The sequence below is a fragment of the Oncorhynchus kisutch genome, linkage group LG12, assembly GCF_002021735.2.
Source record: "Oncorhynchus kisutch isolate 150728-3 linkage group LG12, Okis_V2, whole genome shotgun sequence".
NCBI classification, from domain to species: domain Eukaryota; kingdom Metazoa; phylum Chordata; class Actinopteri; order Salmoniformes; family Salmonidae; genus Oncorhynchus; species Oncorhynchus kisutch.
Window position 1 is genome coordinate 25,114,747 of NC_034185.2, and position 19,476 is coordinate 25,134,222.

The 19,476-nt window shown below is 40.5% G+C and overlaps 1 protein-coding gene across 1 annotated transcript; it reads left to right on the top strand.

The window, feature by feature from the left end:
- Positions 1-7,838: 7,838 nt before the first annotated feature.
- Positions 7,839-11,864, top strand: atf3 (activating transcription factor 3). The gene is made up of 4 exons (XM_020496556.2): positions 7,839-8,318; positions 8,891-9,142; positions 9,423-9,530; positions 9,935-11,864. Exons 2-4 carry the CDS (start codon positions 8,900-8,902, stop codon positions 10,181-10,183), a joined length of 600 nt encoding a protein of 199 aa, XP_020352145.1. The 5' UTR covers positions 7,839-8,318; positions 8,891-8,899; the 3' UTR covers positions 10,184-11,864.
- Positions 11,865-19,476: the final 7,612 nt, after the last annotated feature.

The following is a 19,476-nucleotide window of genomic DNA, read 5'->3' on the forward strand; positions in this document are numbered from 1 at the left end:
AAGAAATGTTTCATTTTGTCATTATAATAAGGTTGGTAACAACGTGAAAATCGTTGTGGAAATCTGTTGCAGCTCAAGTCGACTACATAACTCACTAGCTACACACAATAATACCAAAGTCAATACCGAAGTCAATATCAGCATGTGAAGTAGCTAGTTAGCTGTAAAATTGCCTAAACAAACTGCACTATCCATTTAGGAGTCTACAATCTCACCATGTTCAACCTGCCAATCGCAGAGTTGAGTCTGACATTGGCAACGGCCGTGTAACGGCACCATACAATGCACCCTGAACTGAAGAGGTAGTCAAATAGGAGAAATGTGGTGGGCCCTCTGTTAAATTACACATTTCTCCAGGTAGGAATATCGGGAGAAAAATAATCTATGGCTCATTTGAGAGAATATAACCTCCCACATTATGACATTGGCCAGTATTGAAATCTGACATGTATGATAGACGTTTTCACAATCTAAAAGTCGTATTCCTATTAACTTCCAGTGTAGTGAGAGAGACTTTATCACAGTGCTACGTCATACTGATCGAATTTCTAATAGCTCAGATACACATGAAAACATGAAATTACCCACAGAGAATGAGAACATTGTTCAGAGATGCACAAAAACAATATAACATTCACAATGGGTTAATCTTTCCTTTAAAGACAATCCGAAATGAGTGCCTCATAATACTGAGACCTTGAACAACTAATCTGGGGAAGTCTCTGGCACTCACTGTTCAATATGCTCACTAAAATACATCATGGGTTATGGACTAAGCAACACTTATAGGCCTTAAACTTTATCTTGGAAAACGACTGTGGTTCCCTACAGTAAACTGCAACAGATTACTACCAACTAATCAGCTGTGATGAGCCAATAAGCAGCTTTCAACACACTTCTATAAAGGACAAAAACTAAATGAAGACACTTCTGAATTGCCTCATTATAAACAGTGTGGCATTAGTTCTACAACAAGTGACTGGTATACTATTGTTGATTAATACATTATAGATTAATACCATTCATAATAACGAATGTTATAGGGCCTATTCAGTGGTTGTTTTAATACTATTTTGTAATAGATACGTTATTATTGTAATTTATATTCATGAGTAATATTATTAATTACTATTAGTATTATAATATTACTCATTAATTGATCTTGATGTTGTTGATTGTTAGTCTCTCTCTTCTGCAAACGCTAGCAAAACATGTTCCAAAAAATAATGGCTAAACGCATCAGCGTATTCTGGCTAGTGGCTGCGGTTGATGGTGGAGGGATATACATTAGACATCCCCCCAAAACGAAACCCTACGACTTGTGGTAAATGTATCTATTTCGACATTAATGCTGACCACCAAAACCTTAATATTAGCCAACATAATTTTTGGGATGGAGCGTTTCTCGGTGCAGGTGGATTGCATACGGTTAGCAGTTTCACGCTATGACTAATGTTTTGCGACTTACTGGAATGTAATGGTGATTCACTTAGTTCGAAAGTGCAAATGATATAGCCTGCCTCTGTCGCGTGATCTGTGTTGAGAGCTTGTTCCCTATCTTGATTCGTTTTTTCACATTCCAGCTCGTTGTCTGATAATGGTAAAGGGAGGATGACTCGACCACTTCCCGGAAAGGATTACGTAGTCTTCTCCCTGTGAGAATCAACACGTAGAGAGGTTTCTCAAGTAGGGAGAAACCATTTGCTGTTAAGTAGGGTTTATCACTATGGAATATCAACATTGATGTCTATTGTTGCTGTTAAGTGATGAACTGCTAATTATATTGATCTCAGTATAAATAAATAGTGAAAGTATTTGCTTCTACAATGAAACAAAATAAAGGGCAGAACATGTAGACTATACTGTAGGTTAGCCCAAATAACCTACATATTGCCCCTTTTGCCAATTGAATAAACAAACAGCATAGATTGATCAACATACAAATTGATCAACATAATCCCACAGAATCCCACAGGCTATAATATGGAAGGGATATTTTATCTTGAAAAACAACTTTCATCAACGGACATGCATGTGAGAAAAAAATTGCCTAAACTTTCAAAAACTGTCATGTAAATCGTGGTTGGACACAGTAGCATATATATGGTAGGTATAGCCCAATGTATATGGATAACAAACATCAACATTTAGTTGAAGTAAACCAGGACACAAGTGTTTGGTAAATCAATGTGCTATGTCATGATGGATGAACATTCATAGTTGCACAACATGAGTTAATGTTTACCCTCCTCCCATCACCTGATAAAGAGATGTAGGGAATCAGAAACAACCCAGAGAGACGCCTGTGTGTTTCACGTGTAATGAAACTGTGTGACCCACCAGTCTTGTTTGTTTTTTCACACAGTCATCAATGTAAGGGTCAGTCACAATTTAGAACAAGAAGAATCTAAAGTGAAAGTGTGACAAAAATGACAAATCATCGTGCCTCTTCCAGAAACTTCTAAATGGATTATTATGAGGACATCATTTAAGCAAGTAAATGCCTATTCATATACCTTGAGGAACAAAACCTTAATTCAACACTTTCTATTGTCATATACAATTGAGAGACAGTCATTCAATTATATAGCAAGTCAGTATGTGACGGTGTCACAGCCCCTCAATCTTTTTGAAGGTCCGACGTGAACCTGGACATTTGAAATATTTGTCTGCCGATGTATGGGAGGTGTAAATTCTATGATGTGATTATATCTTGGGAGTCCAGGCTGTCTATGCATTGGGTGATGTTGTATGTTTGGAAAACTGCTTAGGGTCTTTGGTTTAGCGTAACTGTTTATAAGCCTTGCACTTTCTGAGAGGTTATAAAACATATATCAAATGCGAACAAATAACCATGACATCGAATGACACAAACGTCCCAATGATCTCATCACCAGATAAAACAAGTGAAATCAAGTTTCGTATGAAGAAGTACCCATTTAAAGTGTGGCCTCAGCGTACCTTTTGGAGTTGGTTAAACATACTGTACATGCTGCTTTTCTTTTCTCTTTCTACACAACTGTGAGTCATTTAATAGAATGAGGGACTGTGTTCTTTAATACTTTTATATCCTGTGTGCCAGCCTTTTTATGTCTCTCAATCTCTCATGGACAAACTACATAAACACCTTTAGTGCTTTGAAAAAGTTGACTACTTTGGTATACACCCTTACATTTATGGTTTATGTAGGCTACACTTAACATTAAAAAACCCACATGAAGTAGATCTCCAGGTTTGAGGAAGCAGTCTAGTTGATTATTAACTTGTACGAGCCAGGTATGCACCTTGGAGTCACTGTTATATGACAGTCTGATGTCTATAAAGCTTCCGATATGGAACGTCAACATGTGTTTCCAATACTATGACATGGCTCCTTGGTGACTGTGTGTGTACAGAGACAAATGAAACCCATGTAAACCAGGAGAAGTGGTGGCAATGACGTTGAATGGTGTAAGTGTTGGCGATAGGATAGGACGTTTCCAGAACTCAAAGGTAATAGCTGGGATCAGACAAGGGAGGGCACGGAGGGGAGACTGGCTGACCTGACTATTACCAGAAAGCTGCACTTCACATCAACTAGAGGAATGCAGTTCTCGCTTACTTCACACTCCCAACCACCATTCTCCCAGAGGCCAGCACAGCTTGAACAAATGCAAAACTATAGTGAAACACTGTCAAGTGAGCCACTACAAGCTATGAATAATTACCAATATTTCAAACGTTATTGCATATTTCAAAACATCATTTTGAAAATGTCTTTATCCATCCAGTTCATAACATATTTTTTTTTTTCCAATGTAAAAAATTCCCTGTCCCAAAAGTGTTGAAACCTCTTGAAATGCTAGTGTAAATGAGAAGTTTATGTCTTAGGCCAATATACTGGAAGTAAAACGTTTTACTAGTCTAAAAAACTAAAACGCATTTGTGCCGACAACTGAAATATTTTCTAACTGAGAAATGAAAGCAGTGATCCCTATAGAAGTTCACAGTCTCAGTAGCATGGTTGGAGTTTCTTATCAGTTTAACCTTGTTGTGGAATCAAACAAAGATACCATAGAGTAATGATGAATAATGTTCCTGTTATCGTGTCCATATATCACTTTTACATCACTTTTTCCATAAGAGCTAAATTAAATTTCCTTGAGACTATAGCTAAGTAATATGACAGTAGATTTTGTACAATGGGGTAGATGCTTCATTATACAACCCATCTTGATCTTGAGCGCTTATAAATATAATCTTGCGAGATCAGGATGGTTCATATGAGGCTGGTAGATGTAGCATTATAGATATAAACTGGCCCTGACCTGGCCACCCATATCAATCAAGATTTGTTATTAACTTAACATGTGATTCACATCAAATATGAGATCTACAATTATGATATTTCAATAATATAAGTAATTGTGGTAAAAGTAATAGATAATATCCAAATACAACACAAAACACAAAAAGATTCAATGATTTACAGTAACCTTGAATTGTAAATCCTCATTTTATGAGCCTTGATAACTGTAGTTCAATGTACCTTCACTTTATTTCAGAAGCAAATGGCTAATTAATTTAAGCTTCCTGATGAACTAGACTTTATATTATGATGATGATGATTATTATTATTCCTATTGCTAGTATCCTAGACATACAGCAACAGTCAAAGGTTTGGACACACCTACTGATTCAAGGGTTTTTCTTCATTTTTTACTATTTTCTACATTGTAGAATAATAGTGAAGACATCAAAACTATGAAGTAACACATACGGAATCATATAGTAACCAAGAGAGTGTTAAAAAAATCAAAATATATTTTTGATTCTTCAACGTAGCAACCCGTTGCCTTGATGACAGCTTTGCACATTCTTGGCATTCTCTCAACCAGCTTCACCTGGAATGCTTTTCCAACAGTCTTGGAGTTCCCACATATGCTGAGTTGGCTGCTTTTACTTCACTCTGCGGTCAGACTCATCCCAAAACATCTCAATTGGGTTGAGGTCGGGTGATTTTGGAGGCCAGGTCATCTGATGCAGCACTCCATCACTCTCTTTCTTGGTCAAATAGCCCTTACACAGCGTGGAGGTGTGTTGGGTCATTGTCCTGTTGAAAAACAAATTATAGTGTCACTAAGCGCAAACTAGATGGGATGGAGGTTCGCTGCAGATTGCTGTGGTAGCCATACTGGTTAAATGTGCCTTGAATTTTAAATAAATCAGCAACAGTGTCACCAGCAAAGCACCACCACACCATCACACCTCCTCCTCCATGCTTCACGGTAAGAACCACAAATGCAGAGATCATCCGTTCACCTATTCTGCATCTCACAAAGACAGGGCGGTTGAAACCAAAAATCTTAAATTTGGTCTCATCAGACCAAAGGACAGCTTTCCACCGGTCTAATGTCCTATGCTCGTGTTTCTAGGCCCAAGCAAGTCTTCTTCTTATTGGTGTCCTTTAGTAGCGGTTTCTTTGCAGTAATTAGACCATGAAGGCCTGATTCACACAGTCTCCTCTGAACAGTTGATGTTGACATGTTCCTGTTACTTGAACTCTGTGAAGCATTTATTTGGGCTGCAATTTCTGAGGCTGGTAACTCTAATTAACTTATCCTCTGCAGCAGAGGTAACTCTGGGTCTTCCTTTCCTGTGGCAGTCCTCATGAGAGCCAGTTTCATCATAGCGCTTGATGGTTTTTGTCACTGCACTTGAAGAAACTTGACATTTTCCAGATTGACTGACCTTCATGTCTTAAAGTAATGATGGACTTGTGTTTCTCTTTGCTTATTTGAGCTTTTCTTGCCATAATATGGACTTGATCTTTTACCAAATAGGGCTATCTTCTGTATACCACCCCTACCTTGTCACAACAAAACTGATTGGCTAAAACACATTAAGAAGGAAATAAATTCCACAAATTAACTTTTAACAAGGCACACCTGTTAATTAAAATGCATTCAAGGTGACTACCTCATGAAGCTGGTTGAAAGAATGCCAAGAGTGTGCAAAGCTGTCATCAAGGCAAGGGTGGCTACTTTGAAGAATCTCAAATATAAAATATATGTTGATTTGTTTAACTCTTTTGTTGGTGTCACATATCAGTTTGCAAACAATGTCATTTTTTAAAATATCATCAAGTTAATAAAGCCGCATACAAACATGGTCTCTTTTTTGTTTTCTTGAGTAAGGCAGCTCCAAAATGCAGGTGTTTCAGGCTAGCTCAGGGCTTTCTGTGGTGGTGGGGCAAGCCAGCAGAAAATATGGAGTGTTGTACCATGATTGGCTCAGTGTTTTGTCACTCATGGGGACACTATGTCACTGCTAAGTCTAAGGGTAGACTTTGAACATTCAAGCCCCTTGGGTGCTGCCATAAAGTTACATTAGAAGTGCCCATCCAAGAAAGCTCAAGATCATTGGCCACAGACAAAATGACATCAAATCGCGTTATATCTACAGTAGCTTTGATTGGACAACATCATACTTTCAAAATCTTAGCTAGCAGACATCATCATAAATCAAGTCGACAATCTACTGGCAAATCCTTTTCAATCCTTGTCATGTGAAGATAAATAATGGAGAGAAATTATAGATAAAACATATCGGTGCTCATTGGCCATTGGACATAAACATTACACAACAAGTTAGAAATCGCAAATTCAACAATGAGTGGTTTGGAAGGAATCAGTGACAGTGGCTGTGTGGTCCCAAATCTGGGATTAAGGGACTCTTTTCCAAGTAAAAAATTACTTAACTTCAGACTTCAAGACGACTAGGAATTACGGAAAAAATGAGCTCCACATGGGAAATAAGTTTTGAAGTCATCAAACTCAGAATTCTAATTCGGGAACTCGGGCCTCATTGTAGAGCTACGACCTGAAGATCTATGACGTCATCATGATTTCGACCTTGTTTTTTCAGAGTTCTCAGTTGTCTTGAACGCACCCTAAATCCAGAGAATGCCAGACTTTGATGACAAAATTTGCCCACAAAGGACCGTCGTGCCACCTTCCTGTTAAAGTGAGCACAGCACAACAAGGTGAGTCCAAAAATGTATTGTCTGCTGCTGCATAAATGATGTAATATGCCAGGGAGATATGTATACTCTAGCTAAGAAAGTAATACTAAGTGCATTTTGTGTAGTAAGCTGTTAGTAACCCATGTGCCTCACCCTAATAATTTGGTCTATTTACCCCTCTTAATTTTGTCTACTGTTAGACTATATAAGCAGACTATAATCTGTTTTAGAGAAATGTAACCATCAACTTTTGTAAGAGCTTTCATTGTCTGCTTATATGCCCTCTTTATTTATCCTATGGTTCTGATTTGGTGAACAGGGAGAACACTGTAATAACGGCCCATGTTCTGATTTCTGTCACAGTACATTTCAAAAGTACTATTCAAATAATTATATTGACTACGTCTGTCCTAGTTCACTCATTAATGTCTTAATCGAAATTCCAAATGGCCTATTATTCGCTTGTCGTCCCCTTATGCCATAGTTGGTACATCTCAACTGTCATTAGAAACCACATTTGTTTAAGCAAGTCAGCCATATAAACTATGTTTTTTTAAAGGTAGTAAATTAGTCTGAATTAACTGTTTCGCTGCCAGACAAGGCTGATAGCCAGGTGTAGCAGTGCTAAGATGTTGGGGCAGCTTTAGGTAGGACCTAACAGTTTGTGTGCACCGTTTGTCACCGTTATAGTGCAATTAATGTATTGTTTAGTGGTGTGTTGTGGCTTTGCTGGCATGCATCCCCCCGCCCCAAGATTTACATGCTAAAATCGCCACTGTTCTGTAATGTAGAAAATAGTAAAAAATAAAGAAAAACTCTGGAATGAGTAGGTGTGTCCAAACTTTTGACTGGTACTGCACCTTTGCACTGAACGCTGGTTATGATATGACTGATATGATAAGAGGTAGATGGGCAAGCCCCTCACTGCTACATTCAACATCCCTTTGCTTTTTTTGCCACTAGACAATAAAATGTATAGACTATACAAAAACCGCCCCGGATCATTAAACTATTATGTCTTTATTTGCTGTGAAATGTTACGACAAATTCCTTGTGAATAAAGGGGGCTGAGCTTGCCCTGTTATGGTGTGCTACACGGGGTTGCTGGGTTGCATCATTGCAAATAAGCGCTATAAATAGGATTACGTCACCACGACCCGCCCACCTATTAGTAAATGCCTTGCAAGAGCGACTCACTATAAAAGAGGGTGATGCAACGCTTCATCGACAACTGTAGCTTTCTTAACAGACAGAAGAGCCTCACAACCAGGAGCAGAATAAAGGCCTTTCATTTCTTCACTGAAAACATAATCAGGTGGGTCAATTGTTTTTGTTGTAAAAACTTTCTACCGGTGTGATATAGGATAAGCGCTTTCAGGAAAAAAGACTGTGCCACGTGTAGCATAGTGCCAGCTCGACTGACATCCATTTAATAAAGAAAACGGGCTTACATTTAGAAATCTTACTCATATCTTTGTTTATGTGAATCAAAGTGTAGTTTATTTCTCATTGTCTAATGTGTTGTATTGAAATGGTCTGTGGTAACTGGTTGATAGGTTGTAACACATTCACCTGTCCCTAAATTAACACGCACTTCAAAGAGAAAGAATGTTAGGACTGCGTAGCTTGTTACATTGTTTAAAAGGGCGATATATTGTTGTAATGTTGGCACGTCAGGCAAAAAAATGTAGCGTGCAACTGCTGTGTCTGGTGGAATAAGTGACATTCTAGTTATCATACCAAAATAGTCTAATGGTATACATTAACCAGCAGATTGCTGCTCATATCTGTCGTTTTTTATTTAGTCCAGTGAGTGTCCAAGTTTAATGTTTTTTGTTTCGCTTAGTCAGCTTAATGTGACACAGCATCACGTTTTTTTCTCTTCAGTTTTTCATAATGATGCTTCAGCATCCGGGATTCAGCCTGTCCGACATCAGCGCGTCAGCCTTGGTACCCTGCCTGTCCCCGCCTGGAACACTCACGCTCGAGGACTTCACCAACTTCACTCCCCTGGTAAAGGAGGAGTTGCGACATTCTATCCAGAACAAGCGGCTGTCCAACGGACTGAGCACCGATATGAGCGACTGTGCGAGCTCAAGTTCAGACAGAACGTCTGAAGCTCCAAGTGTCAAGAGGGAGGTAGGGATGTCAACATTAGTCGCCTACTGTAACATCTACTCCCCCATAATACCAATAGTAATTAATACATAACATAGGGGAAAGTTTTTTAAATTTTTATATGCCTATGTTTTAAGTATTCCCTGAGAATACATGTGTGTCTATACAGATGAGATCACTGTGATTACAGGTTTACCAACACATTGTAAAGCCTACCATACATTATTAAATTATCAGCCATATCATTAATTTCTCAGGAAGGTTGTTACCGTTGTTCATTTTCCTGATGTGTCATTAACAGAAAATCCCAGAGGAAAGTGACAGGAGGAAAAGAAGACGAGAAAGAAACAAAGTAGCTGCTGCCAAATGTAGGAATAAGAAGAAGGAGAAGACTGACTGCCTTCAAAAGGTATGTTCAGTGTTTTTTTACAGGGCAGTACAACATTATTATGATGGGGAGAGATGATTCATATGAATCAGAGGCTGCCAGACTGTGCCAAGTGGTATTTTGTGATTTATTAAGTAGACATACAGTATTATATTATCTCATATGTAATTATTCAAAATATTTTTCTAATTAATGTGCCATAAGGATGATTTCTATTTAACCTCCATTTATATTGTATGACTCTTAATTGAAATACATAAATAGATAAGTGTCCTATAGAAATGTCTGCCTCAAAACAGCAAACGAACACAGTATTTACATACAAACTAAAATGCACTAAACCTAATTGAGTATTTTTTTTAAGGAACCAAGGGAGCTGTCAGTAACAGGATTGAACCAAACCACTATTCCCTTCTCCCCTCCAGGAGTCTGAGATACTAGAGTCAGTGAACTCTGAGCTGAAGGCACAGGTTGAAGAACTGAAAAACCAGAAGCAGCAGCTGGTCTACATGCTGAACCTCCACCGGCCCACATGCATCGTACGGGCCCAGAATGGCCAGACCCCCGAAGATGAGAGGAACCTGTTCATTCAGCAGATCAAGGAGGGTACCCTGCAGATGGAACAGCTGGACCACCACCACACCTCAGTGCCAACCACCTGTGGCCATCACTGATCCACACACTCCTGGGGGAAGTAGGGTACTACTCACTCACTCACTCAGACAGATGCTCACTGTCCTCTGGCAACTGTACTGTACCTGCGTCAAGTGAAGGCTCTGTCGGGCCGGCAAAGGAGCTTTGCGCGTCCCACTCTTAAACTGGACATGACAGCACAAGGACGGACACCCCATGTGCTACCTAGGGTAGGCTTGTGGTGTTCCGGCAAGTCGGCGAATGTCAAAGCACTAAAGCATAGAAATACATTCAATGTGTTTATTGTTTCCTTAAATCTTTTACATTGTTATTCGAGGTTGATGGCTCATTCTGTTTTTTTGTACCAAAGTATTACGTCAATGTGGTAAAGGCACATGATTCACTGGTCAGTTGAGATAGATGCTTGTTGAGGAAAAATACAATTAAAGTGGAGAGATAGTAATGGCTGTGGACTGTGTGTGACATTAATAGCCCTGTTATTACTGTCATATAAGAGAAGAGGTTAATCATTGTGACGTGTTTGCTGTTGTGTTTATTGAATATATTCTGTCGTAGCTGTGTCTATAGCTCACTTTATTCCCCCTTGACTTGCCTAAAAAAAAACTCTGAAGCTGCTACTACTAACTCAGGATATACAGGTATAGTTCATATCAGAGGAACCCTCATGTTATAGGACAGTAAAGGGAGTGCATGCAATGAGGATTTATTCAGACAGCATTTCAACTAACTTACTGACAATGGCACTGTTAGCCCTGGACCTCCCTAAATGAAAATCAGTCATTACATCACTGTAAACTGGTGTATTTGGAATAGGCCCTGATTACATAATGATCTGTAGTATTGAAGATATGGTTGTGTGATTCGTATTAGAATTTCTTCACCTAGATAAGTCTGTAGTTACTGTATACCATATACGTAAACCAAATAACACCTATTGTCTTCTGTGTATTATTGAGGCTTATAAAATAGACCCACTAGGTATCAGTAGCTAGATATCTAAGTGGAATTATTTATCACTCTGCTTGTCTGAAGTTTTCACTTTAAAGTCATGGAAGATTACATGAATTGCCTCAGTGTTCGTCTGCAATTACTAAGTCCTTAAGCCCACTGCCAACCCCCCCCCCCCCCCCCCATCAGTCCACTGTTTGTGCTGTGACATTGTCACAGGGCAGTTGCACAACCAGAAACTCTGGTTAGCCTCATTGCTCAAACTACACATTTTTGCGATCAACAGTAGCTTTTGTCTGTATATTCTGTAATGTCTCAAACTAATCCATGTGTGGTTTATGGTAAGGGACTGTTTATTTTGGTTTGTTTGTGAGTAAACGGTTGAGATGAACACGGTGAAAGAGATTCAGGTGTCCATGTGTTTTGTTTTTTGTTTTTATTTCAGTGTTTCGTGTTCAAACAGGCATGCTAGTCATGGATGGGGTCACTACTGAGATCATTAATTTGATGGATAACACGCCTGTTTTATACTTCAATAATTTCTTGCTTTTCTATTCCACCATCCATTTCTTTGTTTCACTTGCACATTGTTCACTAATAATTATTATTAAGTGTGTTTGAGTGGATGTAAAAGATCAAATTGTATCAAGTCAGGTAAAACTACACGCTGAAACAAATTAAGTACTCATTTCTATTGTCTGTTGATTTTAGTTTTTGATACTTTATTAATAAAGGTATATATATATACTTCAATTGATTTGGTTTGGGATTGTTTCTGGGGAACGACTCACCACATTTTAAAACAATTTTAGCAAGCGATTCAATGGTATTGGTATATTGACACTGCATAGTTGTGATACAAAACAAATATTCATAAACCTGTTTAGCATCTCAGCACATTTGTGCAGTTGATGCTCGTCTGAGAACAAGCCAGGACATGTCTGCCTCTTTGGAAAACACATAATATCTAGGACAGGCAGGGGAGAGACTGGAAGAGTGTGTTTTCATCCTGTGCCAGGCCAGCTCAACATGAGTCAGTGGGTGTTATCTGACGAGATGGGCTGTGAAATACCATTTCACTCAGAACACCAGTACCCCCCACCCCACTGTTGTTGTCCACATTCCATAAAAAGTAACATCCCATTTTTCTGATGGTGGTTTTTGATAACTACACAACTGAGTTACTCAAGACTCCTAGCAGCCAGAATGCAACCAGAATCAACATGATTTTTGGGTTATTGCCTGACCAATATTAAAGGACCAGTGCAGTCAAAACGAGATTTCCCTATATTTTATAGACACGGAGTGTACAAAACATTAGGAACACCTGCTATTTCCATGACACTAGACTGGCCAGTTGAATCCAGGTGAAAGCTATGATCCCTTGTTAAATCCACTTCAATCAGTGTAGATGAAGGGGGGAGACAGGATAAAGGATTTTTAAGCCTTGAGGCAATTGAGACATGAATTGTGTACGTGTGCTATTCAGTGTGAATAGGCAAGAAACAGGGTATGGTAGTAGTTGAACAGGGTATGGTAGTAGATGCCAAGAACTGGGGAACGCTTTCGACACCTAGAGTCCATGCCCCGACGAACGGTCTGTTCTGAGGGGAAAAGGGGGTGCAACTCAATATTAGGAAGGTGTTCCTAATGTTTTGTACACTCAGTGTATATGTCCACAGCATGAGGTTGGAATAATACTGTGAAATTGTGAAAGTTATGAAAATGCCCTTTTAGTGTAACAGCTGTTTGAAAAGACTGCCTGAAATTTCAGACTATTTTGGTGGGATGGACTTTTGGTCTGCCTGGTGATGAATCAAATCAAATGTTATTTGTCACATGCGTCGAATATAGCAGGTGAAGACCTTACCGTGAAATGTTTACTTACAAGTCTTTAAATCAACAATGCAGTTCAAGAAATAGAGTTAATAACATATTTACATTAAAACTTTTTTTTTTACATGTTTCAAACAATGAATAGAGCAACCCTCTCAGACCACCGGTTTTATATACTTAAATGGTTCTAGAGAATTTCGTTTAAGCACTTCTCTAGAACATGATTGGGAAATATGGATGTGGATGATTACTCTGACACATTAACCTGAACAGGTGTAACACACACAGAGAGAATAAACATTCCACCATCTAAACATTGGCTCACAATCAAACATTGAGAATTCTAAATTATTAACATTATTAAAAGGCACTGGATCATTGTTTAACACCAGAGGTCAAATTCGGGTCAAAGTAAAGTTGTGAGGTGAAAAGTCTGTGTGCTGTAATGTTCTCAGATGAGTAGCCCCGTAAAGGATGTTTTCATTCTCTCTCTCTCGGAGGCCGAGGTATGTTATTATAGGCCTTCTGTATCTCATCGTGATAACTGTTCCTTCAGCCTTGCAGCACTCAACTCAGTCTCATGCCACAGATAATAAAACATGACAAAACATTTCAATCATGTGCCATTCGCAATGCTTCTCAGAGAGTTGCGCTACAAAATTAAGTACAGGAATGATTCAACCCTCACAGAAATGTGTCACACCATGGTAATTCATGCAATGATAGTGTGCACTATTTGACATCCTGAGATGTGTTTTCCAAGCTTCTGAAATGGGCATGGCATTTGAATACCTCCCCAAATACATTTTTTCTTATGTAGTACAGTACAACCACTTATTACAAGCATCCAGACATGAACTGATAGATGCTGTAAGTCAAATCTATATCACAAACCCGCCTGTCCAGATATCCATTCTCCTCTGAGCTGTCAGTGACAGTTTGTTGGCAAACTGCCCTCTCTCTGTTGGGGTCAGATGAGAGTCATACTAGTGGAGGTTGATACTGTGTCCTGAAGTTCTGAGTGACACAAGATAAGCCACCATGCCATACAGGAAATTTGATGCAATAGTCATATGAGAACTGCATGCAATCAACAGCAGTTTAAGGTCCGTTGTGAAATGGTGGTTTCAATGCTGCAGAGTTGGGTCATTGTGTAACAATTAGCCCTATAGCTTAATACTGTTGATACTTTTGATAATGACATACTTGGTTTTATATGGATGGGGTAGAAATTAAGGGATAAATCGTGACTAACTGAAAATGAGTTTCATTAGGATTTGCCCCGAAGCCAGGGTTTATAGGAAGGTTGAGGAATTGTGTTGGTGTGTGTGTCAGTTGTGTGACTAATTCACATCTTTTGAAAATCATTAGAAATGTGGAATTCATTCGAACTTTGTCACATAAATGATGGATAAGTTACCAGGCACTCCATCCACCAGAACTCTACAACTACCAATGGTGAATAGAAAACATCCCATTCTGGAGTGGTGCCTGAAACAGCGTTTTCCATAAAGCCCCAAATGATGGAATTTCTTGTGTAAGAATGGTGTCACATGGTGTCACATCACAGTTCCAGACACTTGTAGAATCTATGCCAAGATGCATTGACACTGTTCTGGCTCGTGGTGGCCCAACGCCCTATCCTTTATTTTTGCAGTTACCTGTATATGTACACAGTATATTATGCAGAAACATAAAACATGTTTCAGTTCCTCTAAAAATTCATGCCCGGTAAAGTCTTCTGGGAAGCTTTTGGGCAAGTACCTATACAATATGTTCACAGGAACAACAATAGATAGGACATTCATCATCCTGTAAAAGTACATTCAGCCACTGGAGAGCAGTAAAGAGTCTAGTTTTTGGTTCTTGGCTACCATATCTGACAGCCATGGAGCACCCAATGTCAATCATTTTAACATCAGTCTGACTATATGCTCTAGCTTTATGCTGTTAACATTACTCTTTTTTCATCCTAGGTGTAGTGCATCCATACATGCCAATGAACTAGAAGGAAGTGAAGGATGGGAAATGTCACTTAGGCTATCCATTGAGTTATAAATCAAGCAGCTACAGTGCCTCAAGCTCTTGAAAAGGAAGTTATGTTAATCTGAATTTGTAAATGACATGCCCACATGCTCTATATATGTAATGTATACCATAACAATGGAATGCCCCTCGCCCTTATATGTCATGTCTGCAACAACAAAAAATGTTGATTCTTCAATGATAGATGCAAACGGGTAAGGTTAACTTTGATTCTACACAAATAAAGACCAGAAAAACTTATCATATGGAATGTGCACAGGCTCCATAATGGGGGGAAAAAAGGCATATGGTTCTCGAACACTTAAAGAGATTGTCAGCAGATTTGGTTTTCTTGCAAGTTTTTAAAAGGAGAAATGTAATATTTAAAAAGAAGCTGGGTTGGAGAGGCATATGCTGCCACATACTGTAGTAACAGCAGAAATGTAGGCATCCTGATGAATAAGAATACACAATTTTCCCCTATATCCCACCACATGGAACAAGAAGGCGGTTTTCTAATGTTGAAGTGTACCTTACATGGTGAAAAAAACACATTGATTTAATTGTATATCCCACCAGGGGCAAATCTGGTGCTTTTAGATAGAATTCAAGCTATAGTCGATCAAATCCAGACAGGAACTATTATTTTAGCAGGTGACCTAAATCATACATGTGATAAGATTGCACCAATAGAAAATACACTTAGCAAAATAATTTGAAGAATTAACAGTGCACATCTTCTGGAACCAAAATTCCCCTGAGGGGAATGATAATCTCATACTCGGCAAAAGTTAAATCTGATTTAGTTCCGTGTATCAAACAGTTTTTTCAGTTATAATAAAACCAGGGAAATCAGGAGAGTTCCCTGCTGATTACAGACCCATAAGTTTAATAAATTGTGACAATAAAATATTAACAAAGCTTATAAGCAATAGAATTGCAAAAGTCTTACCAGACATGATACATATCAATCAAACAGGGTTGATAAAAAATATACACAAATGTCACGACTTCCACCGAGGGTGGCTCACCTGCCTGTTTCGGCAGCGCTCGGCGGTCGTCGTCACCGGTCTACTAGCTGCCACCAATCCCTTTATCCTTTTCTGTTTGTTCTGTCTGTACTGATTTCACCTGTTCCTTGTTTGAGATTTGTTTAGGGCTATTGAAGCCGGTTAGGCCCGCCTGCTTTTGTGCGGGCTTGTTTTCTGTTTGTCTGTGGATGGTTGCGTGTAGTATGTTCTCTGACCTTTTTGGTGTCCCATTTTGGGTCGGTCATATTTTGTTCGCCTGTTGTGTTGGCGTTGACCACTTACCCATTTACCAAAATAAAGTTGGTTTTCTATGAATCCTCTGCTCTCTGCGCCTGACTCCGCACCCACCACTCCTAGCTGTGTGACAGAAGCCCGCACCCTTCATGGAGTCAGCAGGAGCAGCTGCACCCCCTCTCCCATCTATGGAGGAGCGTGTCCTCCATCACACGGCCATCCTTCACCGAATCGGGTCAGCGATGAATCAGATGATGGAGAGGATGGACCGATGGGAGAGGAGTGGCCTCCCTACCTCTCCTCCAGTTCCTCCTCCTCAACCTACTCCTCCGGCGGCGTCTGGTTCCAATGCTCTTCGTCTCACGCCCCCAAGGCAGTATGGTGGAGCGGCGGCTGGGTGCAAGGGGTTCTTGCTCCAGTTAGAGCTGTACCTGGCTACCATTCGCCCATTCGCCTGCCTCTGGGGAGGAGAGCATGAGCGTCCTCGTCTCCTGTCTGACGGGTCGAGCCCTGGAGTGGGCCAACGCATGTGGAATGGCAAAGAATCCACAAGGCATCACTACCCAGAGTTCACCCGTCAGTTCCGGGCCGTGTTCGACCACCCACCAGAGGGCCGAGCGGCGGGTGAATGTCTGTTTCACCTTAGACAGGAGACGAGGAGTGTGCAGGACTTCGCGCTGGAGTTTCGGACCTTGGCCGCTGGAGCGGGGTGGAACGACAGGGCCCTGATGGACCACTACCGGTGTAGCCTCCGGGAGGACGTCCGTAGGGAGCTAGCTTGTCGGGACGCCACCCTCTCTCTTGACGAGCTGATTGACATGTCGATCCGACAGGAAGACCTGCTAGCTGCCCGCGGGCATCCAGAAAGGGTCCTGTTAGTTTCACCTCCCGGCCTTCCCGCTCCAATCCCTATGGAGTTAGAGGGGGGCGCATCGAGGGGATCCGGAGGAGGAGGCTCCTCCTGCACCAGTTGTGGTCGGAGAGGACACACTGCCGATCGGTGCTGGAGGAGCTCGTCTGGGAGTCGAGAGGGCAGGCAGAGTACTTCTCGGTCACCCCAGGTGAGTCAGCACCAGACTCACCCAGAGCTCCCTGTGGGTCACATGTTTTTACTAATCTGTTTCCCTGAGTTTTCTCCCTCTCTCCAGCATAAGGCGCTAGTCGATTCAGGCGCAGCTGGGAACTTTATGGATCGCGGACTCGCGTTGAGGCTAGGGATTCCGCTGGTACTGATCGATCAACCCTTTCCCGTGCACTCCCTAGATAGCCGACCGTTAGGGTCAGGGCTGGTCAGGGAGGCCACGGTTCCACTGGACATGGTAACGCAGGGGGATCATAGGGAGCGGATTAGTCTCTTCTCTTCAAGGGTTTTTCTTGATTTTTTAAACTATTTTCTACATTGTAGAATAATAGTGAAGACATCAAAACTATGAAATAACACATGTAATTAAAAAAGTGTTAAACAAGTCTAAATATATTTTATATTTCAGATTCTTCAAAGTAGCCACCATTTGCCTTGATGACAGCTTTGCACACACTTTGGCATACCAGCTTCATGTGGAATGCTTTTCCAACAGTCTTGAAGGAGTTCCCACATATGCTGAGCACTTGTTGGCTGTTTTTACTTCACTTTGCAGTCCAACTCATCCCACACCATCTCAATAAGCTTGAGGTCGGGTGATTTTGGAGGCCAGGTCAGCACTCCATTACACTCCTTCTTTGTCAAATAGCCCTTACACAGCATGGAGGTGTGTTGGGTCATTGTCCTGTTGAAAAACAAATGATAGTCCCACTAACTGCAGACCAGATGGGATGGCATATCGCTGCAGAATGCTGTGGTAGCCATGCTGGTTAAGTGTGCCTTGAATAAAATAAAAAAATCACAAACAGTGTCACAGCAAAGTACCCCCACACCATCACACCTCCTCCTCCATGCTTCACGGTGGGAACAACAAAAGCGGAGATCATCCGTTCACCTACTCCGCATCTCACAAAGACACGGTTGAAACCAAAATTCTCACATTTGGAGAATCAGACCAAAGGACAGATTTTCTCCAGTCTAATGTCCATTGCTCATGTTTCTTGGCTCAAGTAACTCTCTTCTTATTATTGGTGTCCTTTAGTAGTGGTTTCGTTGCAGCAATTCGACCATGAAGGCCTGATTCACGCAGTCTCCTCTGAACAGTTGATGTTGAGATATGTCTATTACTTGAACTCTGTGAAACATTAATTTGGGCTGAAATCTGAGGTGCAGTTCATTGACGATTTCTGAGGCTGGTACCTCTAATTAACTTATCCTCCGCAGCAGATGTAACTATGGGTCTTACTTTCCTGTGGCGGTCCTCACGATTGATGGCTTTTGCGACTGCGCTAGAAATGTTCTTGACATTTTTCAGATTGACTGACCTTCATGTCTTAAAGTAATGATGGACTGTCATTTCTCTTTGCTTATTTGAGCTGTTCTTGCCATAAGATAGATTTAGTGTTTTACCAAATAGGGATATCTTCTGTATACCACCCTTACCTTGTCACAACACAACTGATTGGCTTAAACGCATTACGAAGGAAAGAAATTCCACAAATTAACTTAACAAGGCACTCCTGTTAATTGAAATGCATTCCAGGTGACTACCTTATGAAGCTGGTTGAGAGAATGCCAAGAGTGTGCAAAGCTGTCATCAAGGCAAAGGGTGGCTACTTTGAAGAATCTGAAATATAAAATATATGTTGATTTGTTTAACACTTTTTTGGCTACTACATGTTATTTCATAGTTTTGATGTCTTCACTAATCAAATCAAATGTATTTATGAAGCCCTTCTTACATCAGCTGATATCTCAAAGTGCTGTACAGTAACCCAGCCTAAAACCCCAAACAGTAAGCAATGCAGGTGTAAAAGCACCTAGGAAAAACTCACTAGAAAGCCCAAAATCTAGGAAGAAACCTAGAGAGGAACCTGGCTATGAGGGATGGCCAGTCCTCTTCTGACTATGCCGGGTGGAGATTATAACAGAACATGGCCAAGATGTTCAAATGTTCATAAATGACCAGCATGGTCAAATAGTAGTTGTCGAGGGTGCAACAGATCAGCACCTCAGGAGTAAATGTCAGTTGACTTTTCATAGCTAATCATTGAGAGTATCTCTACCGCTCCTGCTGTCTATACAGAGTTGAAAACAGCAGGTCTGGGACAGGTAGCACGTCTGGTGCTACCTGTCACGTCCAGGGTTCCATAGCCGC